This window comes from Ovis canadensis, chromosome 6 (assembly GCF_042477335.2).
Source record: "Ovis canadensis isolate MfBH-ARS-UI-01 breed Bighorn chromosome 6, ARS-UI_OviCan_v2, whole genome shotgun sequence".
NCBI lineage: Eukaryota > Metazoa > Chordata > Mammalia > Artiodactyla > Bovidae > Ovis > Ovis canadensis.
Window position 1 is genome coordinate 56515350 of NC_091250.1, and position 23021 is coordinate 56538370.

At 38.7% G+C, this 23021-nt stretch overlaps 2 protein-coding genes across 10 annotated transcripts in view; one reads left to right on the forward strand and one right to left on the reverse strand.

The window, feature by feature from the left end:
* Window positions 1-300: 300 nt before the first annotated feature.
* Window positions 301-19522, forward strand: PACRGL (parkin coregulated like). 6 transcript variants are annotated; one of them, XM_069593776.1, is made up of 9 exons: window positions 301-478; window positions 3678-3745; window positions 3863-4017; window positions 5261-5328; window positions 8093-8183; window positions 10839-10973; window positions 11445-11552; window positions 15624-15704; window positions 18753-19522. In XM_069593776.1, exons 2-9 carry the CDS (start codon window positions 3694-3696, stop codon window positions 18807-18809), a joined length of 747 nt encoding a protein of 248 aa, XP_069449877.1. In that variant the 5' UTR covers window positions 301-478; window positions 3678-3693; the 3' UTR covers window positions 18810-19522. The 6 variants fall into 6 exon arrangements, with proteins under 6 accessions (XP_069449877.1, XP_069449874.1, XP_069449879.1 ...); XM_069593773.1 differs by having other exon boundaries at window positions 302-478; window positions 11445-11585; XM_069593778.1 differs by having other exon boundaries at window positions 315-622.
* A 912-nt stretch (window positions 19523-20434) lies between these two features.
* The window catches only part of KCNIP4 (potassium voltage-gated channel interacting protein 4), a 1308521-nt gene continuing 1305934 nt past the window's right edge, over window positions 20435-23021 (reverse strand). For all 4 annotated transcript variants that reach the window (XM_069593782.1, XM_069593779.1, XM_069593781.1 and 1 more), the window contains one exon: window positions 20435-21904. In XM_069593782.1, the coding sequence (XP_069449883.1) occupies window positions 21857-21904 (48 nt within the window). In that variant the 3' untranslated portion in view covers window positions 20435-21856. The remainder of the gene's footprint in view (window positions 21905-23021) is intronic.

Genomic DNA, 23021 nt, shown 5'->3' on the forward strand with positions numbered 1-23021 from the left:
ATTAGAGGATTTAGGGCAATAATACACGGAGACCATTGAGCTAAGTGTGCCGGAGAAACGTACGAGTGAAATACATAGACTAGGGTAAGGCTGCGGCGCAGGTAGTACAAGGAACCTGTATTGTCCTTTGTTCCTTGACTCGATCATTCCGAAAATACTCTGCTCCTGGTACCCCTTTGTTACTGGAGACTGAGCGCCAAGTTCGCGAGCTGCACTTTCAATACTGGGCGCCTCGTTGCCAGGGCAACCATTCCTGACCCGGACAACTCTGCGACCTCCATGCTATTGGATTGAGGACGCAGGGTGCGTGTGGCGTCACTGCGCGGCGCCGCAAGATCCGGGAACTCTGCGAAACCTGCTTTTCCCGGTCCCCAGCGGCCGGCGACGGGACCGGCGGCTAGTGGCCCGGCGGGTGCTGGTTGGTTGGTGTGCAGATCGCGGTGGGAAAGAGGACCGGTAGGAATCGGTCCCTAGAGCGGTGAGCTGCACACGTGCGGGGATCCGCTGTGCCACTCTCATTCTCTCGGCGAAGGCGGCTTCCTGTCTGATCAGTTGCTATGGCCACGGGACCACGTTGCTAAGGAGCTTGGAGATGCTGAGCGCCATGAGCGCGCCCTTCCTGGTCTGGCTTTGGTTGAGAGTTGCCTTATTTGAAACTGGCGCCGTTACCCACTCTTATCTGACTTTCTTTAAAAAAGGAAAAAAAAAAAAAAAGCAAAACACAACTCTTGTTTTTCTCCATTTTTTCCTCTCCATGTCCTCATTTTCTAATTTTGACAACATCTCGGCCCTGGACTGGTCTTAGGTATTGGGAAATGTGTGATGTTGGAGGCGAAGAGGCTAGGGAAATGGAAAGGAAATATGAAGACCCTTAATACTGGCTCTTTGGATTTTCTTTACGGTGAAAAGGGTTGGGATAGGTGAATACTGGGCTGTGTCGCTATTCTTTGAAATTTGAAGGAGCTTTAGAGATGGAGTTCACCTTCTTTTGTGGGGCTCCTGTTAACACTTTTGGGACCTTCCAAACACCAGATGAGAGAGTAGGAAAAAAAGTGACTTCTGTCTCTGGGAATTTAGCAGTTAGTTTAGTGCAGTGGTCTCAAAGGCAAGTGTGGGAGGAATAGGTACGTGGAAAAAGAAATAAGATATATTGAGCTGTCCAAAACAATCAAAGAAAAGTACTCTTTCCTAGCACAGACCCTGATGCCTGTAACCCCTTGTAGATGACCCGCAGCATCTAAGGAAACCTAAGGTGAAAAATGAGGGTCCACAGTGGGGCCTTGCTTAATTTGTTTGCTCTCTTGATATTGTGACATAGTTTAGGTGTTGGGGTTAAGTGGATTAATAGATTCTAGTGTCTATTTAGAATCTTTATATTGTTTTGTAAAAGATTGAATGGTATCCTTTGTAATATATATAACACAAAAGAGTTACTTTTTCACTTCTTCCCACCATTAACCGCCCTCACATGTTATTTAATGAAAAAGCTAGTGTAAGATGAATTAACCTTTTTTCCCTTTTACAAACAATTCATGCTCTGGGTTTGTTGGTGATGGTGTGCTCCCAGGTGGATATTATTTTTTAAAAATTGAGTACACTTCATTTGTCTGTAAGGTAAAGGGTGATACTTTTAACAGTGACTGAAAAACTATTTTGGAAAGAAGTTCTAACATAGGTGTTTTGGAAGTGGACAGGGAAATGTTTGCATCATTGTATGTGTGTATGTTTTGGTATTGTTGCTGAAAATTGCATAATTGTATCACACAAAAAAACTGTCCTGTATACTTAAAACCTTTGGAAGCTCAATATTCTAACATGTTTTTCAAATGAAGAGTTTCAGTAGTCTTTTGAACTTATTCAAAATCTAATGTAGCACTTTCCAGTTAGTACCTTATAGAAACAGCTGTTTGACATAAAGGAACATAGAAATTGTGTCATTCCAACTTGTTGAATAGTCACTGAATGGCAGTATTAAGTTGCACTTTAAATAGGTCATAATTAAAGTCTGTGTTAGCTTAGGATAGGATCTAACAAATTTAATGAGCTAATAATTACCGTATTTTTAGAAAGTGCCTTGGGGATGAATGTGAAGTGTGATATTGGGAAGTAACATCTGCTGGTAGCAGGCTGAGAAAATTAGGTCAGCATATCAAATTAAGGAAATCGAAATTTAAAATTACTCTGTTACAGAAATAATCTTACATTTAGTTTATCTTGGCAGGGTACTTTGATCTGGTCACATTGTATTTAAAATATTTGGAGGCTGAATGTTACTACATGGAACTTTGCCCTCCTTGTAAAGATTTCTAATTTGTCAAGTCAATTAAAATAATCGCATGTTATTACTCGTTTAAGAAGCCATCAATGTTTATATTGAAGAAGGGAGAACTAAAGAGTTGTGATTTGTGTCCCCAGATATTTGAAAAGCTGTCATTTACAAGTAGATGACTACATCTATGTGGCCTTAAGAGAAGATCTTATAGAAAAATGACTATATTAAAGACTTAAAGTGGGAAGTACTCTAATGGAAGAATATTTGGAGCATCATGTAAATGGGGGATTGGAGTAATCAAGGAGAAATAAGGAAGCGAGGCAGAAATCCAAGTGCTGTGGAAACGTGCATTTGAGAAACTGATGATCAGGAAAGCCTGCGTGGAACTTGGGTTTGGAGCTAGACCTAGAAATACCAGCGGGCAGTTGAGTGTATAAGTCTGGGTGTGTGGTGGAAGATTCTTTGAAATAATTTGATTCGGCAGGAAAACAAGGGCTACGAATTAGAGACCGCCTGTTAGCAAAGAGGGAATTATGGGAGAGGGAGAAGTGAACCATCATTCACTGGGTAAGCTTGACATATCTTCTTTAACCTTCAGTAATAGCTTCGATAGGGTTAGTATCTCCCCCATTTTCAGAGCTCAAGAAATCAAGGCTTAGGAAGATTAAACAATCTGCTTCAGTTCATAAACCTGTGATTAGTAAAGAGGAGAGGCATTCCCAAATCTGAGCCCAGAGCTCCTTCTACTTCATCATGTTACATTGATCATATCTGTAGGGTTGAGTGTGGGAAATGGAAGAAAAGGAGACAATAGAGATCCTGAATTTTTCAGCCTGAGAGATCAGAAAACTGGTGGTACTTTGAACTGACAGGCGGTTCATAACTTCAGTGTGAAAACGTCAGTTTGGGTGATGTTAAGTTTAAGGGGTCCGTTTAGTAGGCGAGTTCATTATGTCACAGGAAATGTAGCACTTGATATCCAGATGTGAACACTGGGACTCTGGAAATACAGAGGCCAGAGAAAGTGGAGACAGGACGTGCCAACCACTTTCCCCAGAAATCTACTCTATGTTTTCTGTATATGGCCAGAGGATTACAACTGAGTTTCTAAAAGTGTATTTGGACTGTTTGAATGGAAAAATGCATATTTTTATACATTTTGCTTACAGATTTTTTAAAAAAATTTCATTGGCGTGACAGATGCTTTTTAATTTACTGTTATTGGTATTATTAAAGTTATTAATTTTCATATTTTCTTATTGCCTTTTTAGGCATTTTGCTCCATACCATACATTTTCTGTGGTGCTTTTACTGTATTTCCTACTCTGTTAGGTTTGGTCTTTACATTGTTAATGAATCCTCCTCCCCAGAAACAATGTTGAAATCAAGTTTCATGTAACTGCAGGAATAAAGGAGAAGCAATGCAGAAATCAGAGTGCCATAGGGGCATACAGATGAGAAACAGACTTACAGGTACAGAATGTTGTTCTTTAAATGAAGGGGTATATTTTGTTAATGACACACTGTTTTGTACGGATGAATGCAGGGTGAGCTTTCACTTCTTTTTTTTTGATGTTCTGGTTTTTTCAGATAACTGTGATCAAAGGACATCATCAAGTGCACAAGTAAAACATGGGACTAGAGTTCAACAAAGCAAATCTTCATCATCAACCAGTTCTCCAGAATCTGCAAGAAAACTTCATCCTCGACCAAGTGATAAACTTAACCCTAAAACAATTAACCCGGTAGGTACAAAAGAGATTCCTGACTTAGTAGGTTTTCCAAAGTATTAGACTTTTATATACTGTTGAGCCATTCTGAATGGTTTCCCGTTTCTTTTATTAGTTTTAAACTAGTTGTGAAGGAAGGCATATGGTAATCATGATGAAGAATGGAGGTAATACTGAGTGTGGGAATGAGAAGGTGTAAACTAGAAATCAGTTGGCTTTGGTATGTCATATCACATTCATGGATGAGTACTGTAGAGTATAAAATAAATTGCATATCAGCTTTATTTCTTTTAAAATTTACTGTGATTATTGTCCTTCCCAATATCAATGAATAACCTTCTAATTCCATTGCCTAGAATGAATTACATGCTTTCATAGTTGCATAAAGACCTCTGACCATTTCTTTATGACCTGCAAATTAGCTCCACAAGAATTCTGCTTTCTTTTGCTTTCTCAGAGCAGATTAATCACATTTAACAAACATAAGATTTATATACATTAAAAGTACATAACTATAAGTTTCTAGGTCAGTTTATCCACAAAGTAAACACACTTGTGCTCCAACACCAGACGGTGTTTGGTCGAGCCTTACATAGATGATGATGGTTTCAGCCTTTAACAGGGATTATGAGAGTGGCTGAGACACAGACTTCGATGGCAGATAGATAGAATACAGCAGATACTTAAGCAAGGGTACAATGAACTATCCAAAGGCAAGAGGAGATTGTCTGACTTTATAAAAGAAAAATGGAAAATAGTTTAAGCTTCTGTGTCCCTTTGCTTCCTTTTGTCATTTGCAGCGTCAAGAAATTTTAGGTTCTTTGACCATCCCGACTGTACATATTTGAATGGAGGACAAGTAGGACGTATGTGATATGCAGGAATCTACTTTGCCTGTACACCTTTTCTCCATTTAGCCTTCACTTTGAAAGGTCACAGTGGAGGAGGGGTGGAAAGATATATTATCTTTATTGTATTTGTTTATAATGTTTAGATTTAAAAATACTTATCTATAGTATGCTTATTTTATATGTGGTTTCAGCTACCTGCAAGCCTCTGAAACAAAGGTTAAAGGAAATACAAAATGTGGAGAGGATTGATCATTTTTCTGAGTAGAATGATACAAGCTTGGTGGGCTTGAAAGTCAGGATGTCTGTTTGCCTTTGACCTCAGCAGGATTGAAATTGATTAGGTATCACTAAGTGGAGATGATAGTAATAATTATTATATTCTTGTCTTTTTTTTTTTTCAATTTTAGTTTGGTGAACAGTCACGAGCCCCTTCTGCCTTTGCAGCTATTTACTCTAAGGGAGGTATTCCTTGCAGGTAAGATCAATACAAATTATAACTGACTATATTATTCAAAATAATTGAGTAAAATCAATACAGTTTTCATTTTAACTGTATTGAAAGTTTTATTTACTAGGAAGGTTGAAATAAAGGTGAATTATTTATTCATAGTTTGTCTTTTGGATTGATATAGATCCTGGGACACTGTTGAAAAAAATAATTTTAATTCCAAAAGAGAATTATTGATAAATCTATAGTAAACCACCAGATAATTGAAGAAGTTGACTAAAACAGTTTCTAAAACAGTTTAAGCATTCATAGGCTTGGGAAAATTTCAGATAAATAATCCCTTTTGTCTGAACTGGAAGTTGACAATTCAATGAAGTTGTTTTGTTATTTTAAAATTATATTTCAGAAATCAGATATTTCAAATTTTATTTGAACTTATATTTCTTAATGAGTAGTATAGCTGTTTGTTTTTCTTTTGATGTAACTTTTGTATTCTTTCTGGGTAGACATCAAGCTATTTTAAAGAAAGCAATGCAGGTTACTAATAGAGGGCTATGCTTTTAAGAGTTCACTACTGAGAAACATTAATTTCTTCTAAGTATATCCAGTTTTAACCTGTTGTAGATGATAGAACATTTTATTTTCATTGTGGAAAGAATAATCATAGCATTCTTTTTGGTGTTTGAAATGTAAAGAAATGTAGTTTTTTAATGGTATTTTCAGATTTGGAGGGCTAGGAGTGAAAAGTATGCTCAGGAGGCATTTTTAAATTTATTATTGTTACTATTTTGTATTTACATTCTGAACTGAAACTGTTTTAAAGGTCTTATACCTTCTCCCCACTCTGAGAATTTATTATTGCTAAAAATGTGAAAACAGTGCTGCCTAGGCTTCTTGGGATTATGAAAATAACACTTTCGTGTTCTTTAGAAGATGCCATGGATGGAGGAGCCTGGTGGGCCACAGTCCATGGGGTCGCTAAGAGTCGGACACGACTGAGCAACTTCCCTTTCACTTTTCACTTTCATGCACTGCAGAAGGAAATGGCAACCCGCTCCAGTGTTCTTGCCTGGAGAATCCCAGGGATGGGGGAGCCTCATGGGCTGCCGTCTGTGGGGTCGCAGAGTCGGACACGACTGAAGCGACTTAGCAGCAGCAGCAGCAGCAGAAGGTGCCAAGTTGAGAACATTACAAAAGGAGTGTGAAATAACAGTTGAGTGTAATGAATAAATTCTCTGTCATGAGTGTGGTGATGTTTCCATGGATGGATTCATACATCAAAACTTACCAAATTTTACACTGTATTCACAGTGTCCATTTTTATTTCAAGTTCTGCTTCAATAAAGGCTGTTAAAATATATATATATTTTTTTAAAAAGCAGCAACAGCAGAGACTTTAATTCAAGGAGCTACCACTTTTTCACCCTGCATGGGCCATTGCATATTCCTGGCCTCAGTGTTCTTCTCTTTAACAGAAATAAAACCTGGCTTTCCTTTAGATTATTTCTGTTTAGGTTAAATGATATATGGGCTTCTCATGTGTCGTTAGTTGTAAAGAACTCACTTGCTAGTCCAGATGTAAGAGACACCAGTTCAATCTCTGGGCCAGGCCCCTGGAGGAGGGCTTGGCAACCTACTCCAGTATTCTTTTTTTTAAAAAGTTAATTATTTTAATTGGAGGCTAATTACTTTACAGTATTGTGGTAGTTTTTGCCATACACTGATACGAATCGGCCACGGGTGTACATGTGTCCCCCCGTCCTGAACCCCCTGTCACCTCCCTCCCCATCCCATCCCTCTGGGTCATCCCAGTGCACCGGCTTTGAGTGCCGTTTCATGCATCAAACTTGGACTGGTCATCTATTTCACATATGGTAATATACATGTTTCAGTGCTATACTCTCAAATCATCCCACCCTCTCTTTCTCCCAGAGTCCAAAAGTCTGTTCTTTATATCTGTGTCTCTTTTGCTGTCTTGTATATAGGGTCATCATTATCATCTTTCTAAATTCCATATATGTATGCGTTAATATACTGTATTGCTATTTTTCTTTCTGACTTAGTTCACTTTGTATAATAGGCTCCAGTTTCATCTACCTCATTAGAATGGACTCAAATGCATTCTTTTTAATAGCTGAGTAATAATCCACTGTGTATATGTACCACAACTTTCTTATCCATTTGTCTGCTAATGGACATCTAGGTTGCGTCCATGTCCTGGCTGTTGTAAACAGTGCTGCAGTGAATATTCACTCCAGTATTTTTGCCTGAAGAAGCCCATGGATGGAGGAACCTGGCAGGCTACAGTTCCTAGGGTCACAGAGTTGGAAACAACTGAAGTGACTTAGCATGCACAAAATACGTACCTGAAAATTAATATTGCTAATGAAAAAAAAATTATTTCTAATTATCACATTTGTTTGCTTATTTTGTGATAGGTTTGCTATTGGTTTGTCTATGGAGTAACTATTTTGTTACAGTTATGACAAATGTAACATTTGCATTAAGACGCAAATAGCACTCCAAAACTGTAGGCTTAACAAATGTGGAGATGTGTAGTTTAGTCATCAAACAATTTTGTTAAAAGGGTAGGAATTTGTAGGATTGTAAATATGCAATTATTGCTCTATAAGGTGCCTTTTTAATATCTTTTAAAGTCATGAGGTTCCTGCGTGTTACAAGATACTTCTAATATGGTTATGGTGGAGAAAGAATATGTATATCCTGATTAATCACTGTTTAGTATGTAAGTCTCTTGTTCTTATCACGTTCACTGACTTTTGTATTTTAGGTTGGTCCATGGTTCAGTAAAACACAGGTTACAGTGGGAATGTCCTCCTGAAAAGCTTCCATTCGATCCTCTTCTTATTACTTTAGCTGAGGTAAATACTCTATCTTTCCTGAGTGTTTATTTTTTCTAATTGCATTAAATGTTATTTTGTAACTCATCAGTAAATCTCATTCTTTACTTTTGAAATAAAAGCCAAAGAACATATATTAAAACACCACACTTCCTTAGGAACTAATTATGAATGGTATATGTTTCTTAGAAACTGATTAATCAGCTTTATAAACATGAAATTAATCTGCACAGGGATTTGTAGATAAGTAGATAAAATATTCATACTTAATTTAAAGTGCTTGGAATCATATTGAACTAGTCAAATCAGGAGGATATCATCATTTAAACTCATACTAGAATCAGTGAACAGTGACTTTGGTCTTTCCTATTAGAACCTTTCACCTATATTAAGTCACCTTTAATATGATATGTTTCTTAGGGAACTGATATCAACTACCTAAACATTCTTTTGGGTAATTTTCAGGGCTTTTGCCTTCTTGTACATTTTAAGTAAAATATCATAGAGATGATTTTTGTAGAGGATTTCAGAAAAACTTCTCATATATTCCTTTATATTGACATTTGTGTCAGGAACAAAGTTGGCAGAGTATTAGCCTGAAGTGAGTCAGAGATATCTTTTGTGAATGTTATTTATAAATGTATAGAATTAGAGACAGAATTTGAGAAATGAATTAACCAGTTGTACTTAACCTTAACTCGTCTTCTTTAAGACTTCAGGATCATTTTTGTTCTTGTTGCTGTTAAGAAGCAAGTCCTTACAGTAGAGCCTTGATGGTATTAATCTGAATTGGCAGTGCCTCTGGGATAAGTCATAGAGTAGTCAGGAATCCAAAAGATATGACACTGAAAAATTTCAGATTATTTTTTGCTTCACTCAAAGAAACATTTGCTTTTCCTGTAAAACTTGTGGGATGGGCCAGATGTCAGCAGAGCTGAAAAAGTAGACAGTTGTGCTGATTGAGATATCTTAATTGTAGTGAATGCTTAGAATTTCTAATTCCTCCTTCAGTTTTCCAAGTTTATTTACTCTTTTAAATGGACACATTAGTTACTACTGGGGCTTCCCAGGTGTGCTAGTGGTAAAGAACCTGCCTGCAAATGCTAGAGATGTAACAGATGTGGGTTCAATCCCTGGGTTGGGAAGATCCCTTGGAAAAGGAAATGGCAACCCACTCCAGTATTCTTGTCTGGTAAATCCCATGGGCAGAGGAGCCTGGTGGGCTATAGTCCATAGTGTCACAGAGTCAGACATGACTGAAGCGGCTTAGCACATAGACATCAATTACTTCTGAAGACTACCAGGTTATCTTAGGTCTTAGCTTTTCTTAATTTGTACCTCAGCCTGCAGAATGTATTTTGGTGTAAGAAATAGTGTATTTTTATGGATAGCCTATTGTGAAATTAAATTTTAATCAGTCTCTTTTGAACTTTGTGTTACAAACTAAAGATATTTGTATTTCATTAGTTCTTTTTTTGAGTTTTAAACTTTTTGTATATGGTAGCACACAATTTTTTAGATGAATCAAAACTATAGTGATACCTTTGGAAACATACTGTAGCTAATCATAAGATGGGGGCAGTGCTTTGACTTGAGGAATCCTTAAGGGAACTCTGAGTTTAGTTTAGATCTCATAGAATCAATCTTTTAAACATCTGTTTTTCCAAACACCGCTGTTTTTATTTCTGTCCTGCGTAAACTTTTCTCTTTCCCCTCTCCTCATTTAATAATGGCGAAGCAGTGACAGAACCACTACTACTGAATCCATTTCCCCTTGACCTAAGGCTCCTCAGCTCTAAAATGAACAGGATAGGGCTGCTCCCAAGACCGTAGAATCTGTGCTCTGTGGAGCCAGTGTGCTTGGCAGTGTAGTTTTCAAAAGCATGATGGCATGTAGGAAAAGAAGTGTTTCATCACCATTTAGAAGCAGGTAGTTTTGTTTGGGATTTTTTTTTTTTTTTTTTTTTTTTGCTATACGGCATGCACGCGTGCAGGATTAATTTCCTAATCAAGGATCAAACATTTGTCCCTTACAGTGGAAGAATGGAGTCCAGTTTTCCCTCATATTTTTGTTTGACTTTCTGATGTTAAAAATGGCATTTGAAATCTTACAATGCATTTTAAATACAGTATAAGATTTGTCTTCTAAGTATCTTAGTATTTAAATGTGAAGGAGACAAAATATTTTAGAGACTCATTAAACAAGTTGCAGAGTCATCTTTAAGGTAGGGGATCCAACAATTTTGCAGTTATAAAGTGGGATTTAGTAGCATAGATTTTAGACTAATTTGTTGTGATTTCTGGCAGTGTTTGGGAGTATAAACAACATGTTTTTGGTATCATAGTAAGTTTTTTTCTTCTCTTTCTTTTTATTTACCTTTCCTCTCTTTTATCCTCCTTCCTCTTTTTTTTCTTTTTTTTTTCATTTATTTTTCCTTGCTTCTCCTTTGCTTTTCGCTGTTCCTTTTATTTTTTTTTTATTACTTTTTTCCCTTTCCTTCTTGGTTAAAGATCCTTTTTGTCTCATGCATATCCCATGTTCCACAATTTCTTAGTTTAATTGAAATTGTAATGATTGAAATTATATTTCACAAATAGGAAAATAACACTAAAACTTGATTTCACTTACATGAGTAGTGGGTAGTAAATCTGTTTTTTGTTTGTTTGTTTTGGCAGGGTCTGAGAGAGACTAAACATCCATACACCTTTGTGTCAAAGGAGGGTTTTAGAGAATTACTTTTGGTCACAGGCGCTCTTGAGAAAGCTGTGCCTTTGCTTCCTAGACTGATTCCTGTGCTGAAGGCAGCTCTGGTATGTCCTTGATTCCTTTAGACTTTCTGCAGTACATTTAGAATATTTTACATCTTTTTTTTCCTTTCAAATATTATGCAAATTTATTCTTTACCTGTGATTTCAATGTGTGTGCAGAATTCGGCCACTGTTTTTCAGGGCCAGGTGATTCCTTACTGGAAGATACCTTTAGAAGATGTACTGAAGGTAAAGAGGGACATCTTGAGTAGTTAGAAAAAATAATGAACCTGAAGTCAGTCTTTCTGTAGGCTGCAATATATTTTATTTAATGTTTCAGTCAACCCAAGTTTATCTTTTGCTTCTAGATGTCCTGTATTAAAGATTATTTTTTTAAATCCTGGGTTTGGTTGGTCATTTTCTAATATTGAATGTTCACTTTTTGTCCACCTGCTTGCCCTTTCTCCTTATCCATCCTTCCTTTTCCCCTTTCCCTCCCTGTCTGTGTACCATGAACCACCCAACCCTCCCCAGGTCCACGTGGATGATGAAGTGTTTGAAAGAGGATTGAATGCTCTGGTACAGTTAAGTGTCGTCGTTGGTCCTTCTCTCAATGACCACCTGAAACACCTGCTTACCAGTGTAAGTGCTGGAAAGATTGGAGAGGGCTTGTGTGTACGTATTGTTTTCTGATGTAATGGCTTCAAACTAATCATTAAAATGATTCAAAACCTTGAAAAAAACCTCATCATCGTAACCAACAAGTATAGACATCAGACCTAGTTGTTCTTAAACATTTTTACTAATGGGCAATATAGTCTCTTCAGTTTTTGTTTGTTTGTTTGTTTTTTTAATGGAAAGCATCTGCATGAGCAAATGTAGAGTTGTGATAAAAGTAAACAGAATTGAATGGGCAAAAATTAATGAACAGTGTGAGGTCTTCATGGCTATGTGGATCATCTATGAATTCTAAGCAGAGCTTATAAGTGTTCTTGTGGAATTGGATGTTGCCAGAGCTATGTTATTCATCTTTTTTCTTTGTTTTACATTGTAATTTTTTAGTGAGTCTCTAGACTTCAGGTTTGGAGAAGGCAATGGCTTCCCCACCCCAGTACTCTTGCCTGGGAAATCCCATGGACAGAGGAGCCTTGTAGGCTACAGTCCATGGGGTCGCGAAGAGTCAGACACAACTGAGCGACTTCACTTGCACTTTTCACTTTCATGCATTGGAGAAGGAAATGGCAGCCCACTCCAGTGTTCTTGCCTGGAGAATCCTAGGGACAGAGGAGCCTGGTGGGCTTCCGTCTATGGGGTCGCACAGAGTCAGACACTACTGACGCGACTTAGCAGCAGCAGCAGCAGGATTCAGGTTGAGACATTTTCCTGTTACGAGTTTAACCCTGTCACAACCTAAATTGGGATACTCTGCAGTTCAGGAGGCCCCCAGGACCACCCTTAGGTTTGCTGAAATGACTCATGGAACTCAGAGAAGCTGGTACTCAGTGTTGCAGTTTATTGCAGTGAAAGGATACAGGCTGAAATTGCCCAAGGGAGGAGCTGCGTAGAGCAGGGCCAGAAGAGACTGTGTGTGGAGCTTCTGGTTGTCTCTCTGGTGGAGCTGGGGGGCCAGCGCTTGTGGCTTCCGGCAGTGGTGTGTCGCAACACGCATGGAACATTGCCAGGGTGGGAAGCTCACTGGGGCCTGGGTGTCCAGGGTTCTCATTAGACGTTTGTCACATGACATCACTGTCTGCCTGCCTTGTTGACCTTGGTCTCCAGCCTCTAGAAGTTGAGCTGGTACCTGGTGCCTGGAGGCCCTGACTGTAAATCACGTTGTTAGCACTGACTATCTGGTGTGGCCCAAGGCCCCAGGTAAACAAAGTCACTCTTACCTGGCAAGACCGTCCAAGAGTTTAGAGGTTTCCATCCAGGAGTGCAAGGACCAAACCTGTATATGTATATCTCCCCTCTTTCTTGAGCCTCGCCCCTCTCCTCCCAGCCCGCTGCTCTAGGTCGTCACAGAGCTCCAGGCTGGGCTCCCTGTGTAATATAGCAACTTCCCACTATCTATTTTGCACATCACAGTGTACATATGTCAGTGCTACTTTCTCAGTTTGTCCCATCCTCACTTCCCCTGCTTGTGCACAAGTCCGTTCTCTGCTAGGTTCATCAGAGCCATTTTCTGGATTCCATATATATGCATTAATATACAATATATTTTTTTTCTGACTTACTTGACAATGTATGGCAGGCTCTGGGTTCATCCACCTCACTACAGCTGACTCAAATTCATTCCTTCTTATGGCTAAGTAGTATTCCATCTATATATGCACCACATCTTCTTTGTCCATTCATCTGTTGATTGACATCTAGATTGCTTCTGTGTCCTGGCTGTTGTAAATAGTGCTGCAATGAATGTTGGGGTGCAGGTGTTTTTTAGAATTGTGGTTTTCTCAGGTTATGTGCCCAGAAATGGGAATGCTGGGTCATATGGTAGATTTATTCCTGTTTTTTTAAGGAATCTCTGTACTGTTCTCCATAATGGCTATATCAGTTTACATTCCCACCAACAGTGCAGGAGGGTTCCCTTTTCTCTACATTCCCTCCAACATTTATTGTTTGTGAATTTTTTTCATGATGGCCATAAAAATCAATCAATTTTAGATTGCTTGGTTCAGACAATCAGCAGTTTAGCATAAATCTGCTGCTCTCTACCGGCCCATTTTGTGTCAGGTATTATTTGAGGCACAGGGAATATGATACTAAACAAAACCACGCATGCCCCCTGCCCTTGTGGAGGTTGGTTTTGTTTTGGGGGAGAAATACGTAGCAAGGACATCTGCTGAGAGAACTGGCATGAGGTAAAGAGGAAGTGAAGTGCAAAGAAAAGGATCCTTCCCCTAACTGGAAGTGGAGCTTCCTAACAGCCTCCCAGCCCTGCCCACCATGGTGGAGGGAGGAGACTAGATCTATGGTTAAACTCTCTTAATTGATTTTAGAGATACAGTAGCATTTATCTTCAGTCACTGACATACCTCCTCAGAGCTCTGCTTTTCCTAAGACAAGAACTGACTGAAAGGGCCTCCTCCCTTCCTGGGGTGGCAACACTTTGGGGAGACCTAGCTACCACACTGGCCTTCACACCCTCATGAGATTCCAAGGAGTAGAGGGCCCTGGAAACAGGATATGTAGGGGCTCATCCCTGGTCTGTAAGCCACACATGGTGAGGACCACTGAGTTGCTAGCTGCTCCTCCTCCCTCCTCTCCCCACCTCACCCATTCAGCCAGAAAGGCTGCACTTTCATGTCTCACAGACTTCTACATTAGACATTTAATTGAAGAAAGGGCTCTTCTAGGAAAAAAATTTCAAAACCAGTTACTGAACGTACATACAACTGATTTTCTTCATATATGAAATAAGTCATATCCTTTGTGAGCTTCAACTCTGAGAGACTGTTCACTGACCCTAGGACAGTGATCCTCAAACTTGAAGGAAGAAATAAATACATCACCTGGGAATCTTGCTAGACATGCAGAACCTGGACCTTTGTCCTGAGAGTCTGATAAAGTAATCTGTGGGGCTGAGAATCTGTACTTCAGTGGGTATATGTGATGAGATGGTGGTGGTTTGTGGGTCTGCCTATGGTCATCTGTCCAAGGGTAACATGATCTGAAAACAAACCTAAGATCTGTAAGAGGCACTTTTCCTTGTTCATCCCCAGGACATTGATAAGCACTTTCTGTCCCCCTTTTAGAACTGCTTTTGTCACAGTTTTTGTCTTTCTGGGAGTCTCTTCTGACCCTCTGTAACCTTCGATGACCTGGCTGAAAGAACCCATTACTCAGTGCTCAGTGGTGGGAGTTGTCCTGGTCACTTTCAGACCTGGAAAGACGAAGAACCAGAAACCAGCTCTAGGACAGGGGCTTGCTAAGTGTTTGGTGATGAGGAATTCTTGCCTGGGCTCCATTTTTTTTCCCCAGAAAGTGGAGCCACGAGCAAGTCCTGCTCTGGCTGGAAGGTTCAGGTTTTTGGGTGAGTGCTGCAGACGTTTGGTGGGAGAACACAGCAAGGAGTTGTGTTGAGGGCCTGAACCGCACGGTTTCCCTCTTTGCTCCTGTTATTCTGACTCCTGTGCTCGCTCTCATCTCAGTCAGAGCTCCCCGCCTGTCCAAGCAGGGACCTTCAGGACGTAGCTGGGGGCTTTAGGTGATCTTGTGGGTTTTAGACGGATTCGTCTGCCTGTCACTGTTAGTGAATTATTCATGCAAATGCTCTGTTCTTTGTTGTCTCTTCCATTTTTGACTGTAGGAAACACATGTGCTTTAGAGGCTTAGCTTTCCATCATAGTCCTCTAGATGGTCTTACAAATTACAGAATGGGAAAGAGTGTAATTTCTTAGAAACCTTACTCTAGAATACTTACAGTATGGTAATTCTGGAGCAGATTCTGTAAATTTGGTATTATATCAAATAATATAAATCCATCTTTTTAAACAGGTACAGTGACATCTATTCTATGCAAGTTTTTATAAGATATTTCCTAAAAGAAGCCTTGCAATCTAAAACAAAATAAGTGGTGTTTATATGCTTACTCTATAGTAAAGATTCAATGGTATTATTTCTAGTTAGCCTATTAGTGAATTTTTACTAATGTTTATGGTGACTAGTGTTATTTTTTTATATCATTTCATTCTTTTAATCTTATTTTCAAAGCTTTCTAAGAGATTAAGGGACAAGAAATTCAAAGAAGCAATCACCACCGCGTTACAGAAGCTGGAGCAGCATGGCGGAAGTGTAAGTGAGCATTATTCCCCATAAACCGTAGTTTCTAAAAATTATAGTCATATTATAAAATTAATCATATAACATGTTATCTCACTTCAGGCTCAAGTAACTGTGTGGAGTTAATATTATTATTCTCTTTTTAAAGCTCAGAGTTTCTGTCTTGCCTAGGTCACACAGTTTGTTTTTTTTTTTTAATTAATGTATAGTTGATTTACAGTGTCATGTTTCAGGTGTACAGAGCAGTGATTCAGCTATATATCCGTACATATATATATATATAAACTTTTTTTCAGATGCTCTTCCCTTACAGCTTACTATGAAATGTAGTTCCCTATGCTGTATATTAATAGTAGGTCACATCGTTTTTAAGCACAAGGATTCAGACCCAGGTTGTATAAATGTAGGGCCTGTGCACTTTTCACTGTTGACCGTGTGACACTCCTTTGTAGAACAGCCCTCCAGATTTTTTTTTTGTTTAAAGTGTTTTGGACGTTTTTGCTTTCACCATTGGGAAGTTCAAAAAAAAAAAAAAAAGGACTAAGAGGAAGAAAGAGTAGGGATTTTTTTCCTTTTGTTTGTCATCTTTTCTGTCTGAACAGCTTGAAATCTGTCTGTAAGCAAAGGTAGAGATGAGATTCCCAGATGGCTGGGTTGTTCTGTCTGGAAGGTGCGTGTGCTCGCTTGAACCTGTGTACGTGCACACAGGGGAGTGATTTAGCCAACTAGTCTACTTGCAGGAAGGTACCAGGATGCGAGAGATTTCATTACTCTCTGTGTGTTGTCAAATAACTGGGTTGATTGAATTTTCATCACTTGAAAGATGTATTCAAATATTCTAGTGTTGGAATTATTTCCATAATGCAGTGATTCAGCCATGTTTTGGATGTTACATTTAATCAGAGTTGCATGGGATTAACATTGCAGAACTCAATTTCGCTCTAGGTACTTGATTATAAAGAAAATTTACATGATCGATAGAATTTTAATATGGCAGATATTTTAGTTTAAGCATTGCCTAAATTACTTAATTTGACCAACTTCAGTGACTTTTTAAATTGATCTTTTTTTTTCATGATGAAGTTCTAGGGTAAAGTTTATAATGTGAAAGTCAATCGCTGGGCTACTAGATAATGGGTTTCTTTTTGTGTGAGTCGAGGCGGAGGGTTAACCTTCAGATACCTTGTTAAAATGCACAGAATCATACCCTAGTCAGTCCAGTATCCCTTCCCAGCACAGAAAGGAATTCTTCTTGCTTATAAATGTGCTTGCTGTTCTGAGAATTAGAATGAGAAATAATTTGCCCCTTCTTCTCTGGAATGCAAATAAACAGATGCTAAATAATGATGGCAAGACTTTCAATCTGAAACTCTGCAGATGGTTTTCGTACATTCTGTGGCCTGATATTGGGCCTGGGCAACTAGAAAAGGGCAGCCCAGCACCTTAGATTTCATGGGGGTATGTGTGGAAGAGGGGACAGTTTGTGAGTAAATACAGGTTAGAAATGGGCTTCCCAGGTGGCTCAGTGGTAAAGAATCCACCTGCCGATGCAGGAGACATAGGAGATGCAGGTTTGATCCCTGGGTCAGAAAGATCCTCTGGAAGAGGAAATGGCAACCCACTCCACAGTATTCTTGTCTGGAAAATTCGATGGACAGAGGAGCCTGGTAGGCTACAGTCCATAGAGTCAAAAAGAGTTGGACATGATTGAGCATACACACAGGCACAGGTTAGAAATGAGGGAATACAGAGGATGTAGGTGACCAATTCAAGGATCCCAGTGACAGCTAGCAGAGATGTTCTCTTATTGCCACTGAATCTTATTAGTTTTTAGTCATGTTTATACAGAATAAAAAGATTTTGAAGTTATAAAAACTATTAAGTGTTGGGTATTCCCTCAGAATTTTTCTGTTCTTTTTCCCTCCTTCTAATGTCTTACATAATATTTTAGTAATAATTAATGTAATAGAAAGTTTTGATCACATATCAAAGACTGTCCCATGACAATTATTATTGTACTTGCCTTCAGTTCAGTCCATTCGCTCAGTCGTGTCCGACTCTTTGCGACCCCATGAACCGCAGCACGCCAGGCCTCCCTGTCCATCACCAACTCCCGGAGTCTACCCGAACCCATGTCCATTGAGTCGGTGATGCCATCCAACCAGCTCATCCTCTGTCGTCCCCTTCTCCCGCCCTCAATCTTTCCCAGCATCAGGGTCTTTTCAAATGAGTCAACTCTTCGCATCAGGTGGCCAAAGTATTGGAGTTTAGGGACTTTATATTCCATCATGAAATTAACGATGTTCTTCCTTTTCTAAAAACTTCAATGTTTATATCTTTTAATATTGGAGATGGGTCTTTATGGGACAATCTTCTCGGTATTATAGTTTCTTATTTCTTAGGGCTCGTGTGTATTACAATGATCAGAGGACTCAACTCCTGGGGAAATAGAAATATTACTTACAGACAGCCATGACGATTTTTTCTTAGAACTCATCAGTTTACTATATGCCTTAAATTGAAACTGGTTCATTCTTAGCCTGATTCAGTTTTCTTTTTAAATGATGTATATGTATGTCTTGAGAAAGTACATTACAAATACATATCCTGATCTTTATCAAGCAAGTAAGAACTTACTGCATGATAGGTACTCTGTTGAGTACATTTTAGACATTAGATTCATTTAATCTTTGCTACAGCCGTCAGAGGTGGATTTTGTTGTTATCCCTCTTTAAAGAGCTAGAAACTGAGGTATAGAAAAGTAATGAGCCCCAGGTTTGATAGGGAAGTGATTGGGTAGAGATAGATTAAAAAACTGGTAGTCTGGTTTCTAACTACTTTTCTAGTTAAATATTTTTAAACCACAGAAAGAGATAACCTATATTCTATTTAACTCAGGAAAAAGGTTCCATTTCTTTTTCCATCATTCTGCTCCCATGCTATTTGGTTTGTTTGTTTGGAGCTTTGAACATTATTTTAGGCACACTCCTATCAACATAGTACCTCTTAGGGGAACGCTGCATGATAACAAATGAGGCTAAAATTTTTTTCTGTTGACAGGAAAGCCTTATCATCATCAAATCTAAAATTCCGACATATTGCTCCATATGCTGTTGAAGAAAGGAGCCTGAATGACGGGTGTTAAACGCTGACCATGGGTATCTGCAAAACCTGTTCAGAGTCACTTCAGTTTATTCTTCTGTAAATCACAGCCATCCTTCATTATTACTGGCCTTGGATGGGTGTATACACAAGTCCACCGAATCATAGTACAAGCTATTCATCAAAAAGAAAGAATGGTTAATAATGGAAAACTATTAAAAATGTTCCATAATAGTACAATCTTGTGGGGTTAATTTTTTTCTTTCTTTTTTGTGATTTGTGTGAACAGCAGTTATTGGGTTTGCAGTGGATAGGTTTGTATGTATTTTCTGGTGCCTTTTGTATATAACATTTATACAGTCAGTTTGTACCTGTGTACTTACTTTTACACATTCTGCCGTTTCCTGGGCTTTATATTTATCAAGTCTATGGGAGTTTAAAATAGTGGACAAATATTTGTGAATTCACTGTTAATTATATTGTTTATAAGTATGTATTTTATAATATAGAGTGTTTGGAAAAGATTTCTTTCCAGAGTGTTCTACTTTAAGAAAAAGATTTTTAATGTGTAAATTCTCTTTTAAGTATGGTTGTTTATTACAACTCATTAAAACTACCTAAATTTAGGTGTTAATTGTATTTAAGTAAATATATGTTTATTTCATAGTCTGAAAATACTGGTATTCAGTACATGAAGATATTCAGAAATTAAAATCTTAACACTCTTACATGTATTCAGTTATTTTGTTGTGCTTACTTATGTTTTATAATTAGCTTAGTTGAAAAAGCTATTCAAGTATTACTTATAAGTGTAGTTGTGAGTGTTGATGTAATAACAGCTGATTCTAGATCTTTCTACAGAGAAAGGAGTAGAGGGAGAGAAACAGAAAACAAGAAGACCCTCCACCTTCTGGGCAGGAGGAGAGCCTTAGGGCCCTGAGTAGCCACACCAAGTCCAAGGCTGACTGAGCCTTCTGAAGAGATGGAGATTAGAGCAGCAGCTCCATCCCAGAAGGAGCTTCCTTGGTGGCTCAGACAGTAAAGAATCCGCCTGCACTGTGGGAGACCCAGGTTCGATCCCTGGGTCGGGAGGATCCCCTGGAGAAGAGAATGACTACCCACTTCAGTATTCTTGCCTGGAGAGTCCCGTGGACAGAGGAGCCTGGCAGGCAACAGTCTTGGGGTCACAAAGAGTTGGACGCGATTGAGCATGTTCACAGTCTCACATTCTATCCCAGAAGGATGTTCACCCTTTCTTTATTCCATTCCTCAGATATGTGGATTGCTCTCTTTGTGTAGATAATTCTCATTTCAGGTGCAATCTCACAGATGTAATTTAAAATCTAAGTGACTTGTAAAGAGTGCTAACTGCAGAGATGCTCCTTCCGCCTCAGGTTTCCTGTCCTTCCTGGCCCCTGCCTCACCCCTTCTTCCCTCAAGTCTACTCCCACCACATCCTCAGGCCCCATCAGTTCCCAAGCCGGCCTGCCCACTGGCCTTGCTCTGGCTCTCTCTCCTTGCACTTTAGCACCACCCAGAGACCAAGATCTCTACAGTTTAGAAATCCCATAAGAAAAACTTCATGTGTTTAGTCTAGCAATTAAAAAATTTATTGAAATAAAGACCTATAACATAGACAGTAGAGTTATAAACATTTTATTTGCTTTTATTTTTTCGTTTTGAAATACAAAATGTGCACATTGAGTTTACACAAACACGCGATGGCCAAGTTCAGTGTACATGTATTGTACTACTCTTAATTTCTACACTGGTGATAGCAGGGCAGCTTTCAACATCCTATGTCTACACCAGAATAGATACCTGATTTATTGTTGCAGAGACAGTTGCAAATTTCCTCCTACTCTAGCCTCTTGGTCTTGGTGATATTTCTGCAAAACAAGGAAGGTGTGTGTATCTTTAGTAATACTGTGGCAGCTTTACGATTTTGGCTTAAGGTCATTAAAAATAATCTGAATAATTGGAGTTTTATGATGAGCTAAATCATAATACAATCCAGAGGAGTTGCTTAGCATTTATATTCATTTTCTACTAAATTTGGGTATTCTAGTGCTTAATATAATGGAATCAGTGCTTTCAAAGTGAATTCTGCTTGCTGTTTGTATCTAGTAGGCATTGGGGTAGCCGAGATTTCTTTGTCCCTCAATGGCACATAATGTAAAGGTGCCAGGAGGGAGTCAGGATGGAATAGGCCTTGAATGCGGTTAAGAATGAACTTGCTAAGCATTGCCATGGAGCAGAGGACAGATGTCCTGACCCTTTTCATAAGCCTGTGGACATCCTTGCTTTGTTTCACACCTTCTTGGACTTCCACTTAGTGACAGAAAACAGTCAACCTATAGGATTGAACAAATCCAAAATTACATACATCATGTAGGCCTTGGCTATAATATGTATTATGAAAAACAGAAGTGCTTATTAAATAAGCTCTATTAGGCATATGCGGGCATCTGGGATAATTTGTTTTGCATTATAAAAAATGCCAGATAAATGAATGTCTTAACAGAAGGCAGCAAATCCAGAGAAACTGGGACTATGTGTGTGTGTGTGTTTTTTTCCCCCAATTATAGTAATCTTGTTTACTTAAAGTATAACTGGAATTACAGTATTCAAACATGGAAACTAATAGCTGGAAATTAAGTACAGATGCTACTATTTTAGAAAACCATTTAAAATCCTGGGGCTGAATACATAGAAGTGAGTAGCAAAAAACACTGATATTTTAAAATCACCAATAATGTGAAAGCTTCAATAATCACATGGCTAAAGAATGAATAAAACTATATGCCAGATTCTATTCCTTTTGAGTATTCACAGGGTATGAAATGACTTAGAACATCCCATGGACTCGGTGGCATTATGAAAAGGATGCAGATTTATAAATGGAAAACTGAAATCTTTTGGGGGTTGCTTTATATTAAAACAAAGCTTGTTTGCATAATGTGCCTCATTGTAAAGCTGAGCAATCTATGCTAAAAGTGGTAGCTCCAGCTTTGTGTGATAGAATCGTTCACGTTTGTCTGTTTGAGGACATATTTAACAAGTTAAATCACATTTTCAAAGAGCTGCATGGAGCGCATGATGTTTTCATCCTGTAAGGGAGAAACAGTGGAATGAAATTCACCATATCTGTAAAGGAAAGTGCACTATTTTGCCTCTAAGGATCGCCAGCCCCCACCAACCTCCTGTGCCAAATGTTCAAATACTATCTGCAAATGTAAATACGCTTCTATCCATTTTCCATGCTGATACTATGGAGAGCCCGTTTTATGTTTTGCTGAGTCCACCAAGCTTTAAAGACCTATTTAACTCTGACTTGGTGATAAGAGAGGATATTTCTCCAATTAGAATGCCAGTACGGAAACTGGAGAGGTAGCACAGAGCGTATACAAAGTGAGCAATGCAAACTGCCATATCTGGTCATCAGAGGCCAAATCACAGGGACTTGTACAAATGGAAGGAGACAGGGTTTGTGTGTGAGCTAAGAGTCAACTTCATGAAGATTGGAAGTTGGGATTTAGGAGATGGGTTGGCAGTAATTACATCTGTCCTTCTGAGTCTCTTAGAGATAAATCTCTGTGACCTTTAGGAACATTTAAAAATGAATGGTCTCTCAATGCCAGGGAAAGGATTGTTTGGAAGAAACCATTGCCCAGTATCTGCAGTTTAGTATATTCCTCTGAAACTTAAGGGGACAGATGATGGGGTACTTGGAGATTGTGACCATTTATAGTAATGGAAAATGGTAGCAGAACTGATGACATCCACTGCTGGAGGCCAGGTAACAACACCGCCATTAGCAGGTTGATGTCACCAAGTTAATTCAGAGAGACCATGACATTGAAATATGAGTTGAAAAGCAGGCATCAGAAAAGGGAAAGTATATCAATTTGAAAATAATTAGAGTAAAACACCAGCAAACTTTTTGTCTCCAAAATTATTTTAAAAACTCTTTAATTGTTCTACCCACATACCAAGTCAAATAATTCTAGGTATGCTAAATCTGGTCTGCCACCAGATGGTGGAGAACCACGTGGACTTTTGCTCAGGGAGGATTTTCTGCTGTTTAATTTTGTGACAAAATTTTGTTGAGCCAAAGACATATCTTGTTCACATACACTGAAGCAATGGTGTTTATATTGGAAATTGGATATAAATTTGGTCAGTGATACGATGCTGGCCATACTGGAATTCTAAATCTCTGGAGGA

Excerpts from the sequence above, each read along its gene's own strand:
- PACRGL (XM_069593773.1), top strand. The coding sequence starts at position 3,694 with ATGCAGAAATCAGAGTGCCATAGGGGCATACAGATGAGAAACAGACTT. Across the intron at positions 4,018-5,260 it reads ACCCTAAAACAATTAACCCG|TTTGGTGAACAGTCACGAGC; the intron begins GTAGGTACAAAA and ends TTTCAATTTTAG. Across the intron at positions 10,974-11,444 it reads CTGTGCTGAAGGCAGCTCTG|GTCCACGTGGATGATGAAGT; the intron begins GTATGTCCTTGA and ends AACCCTCCCCAG.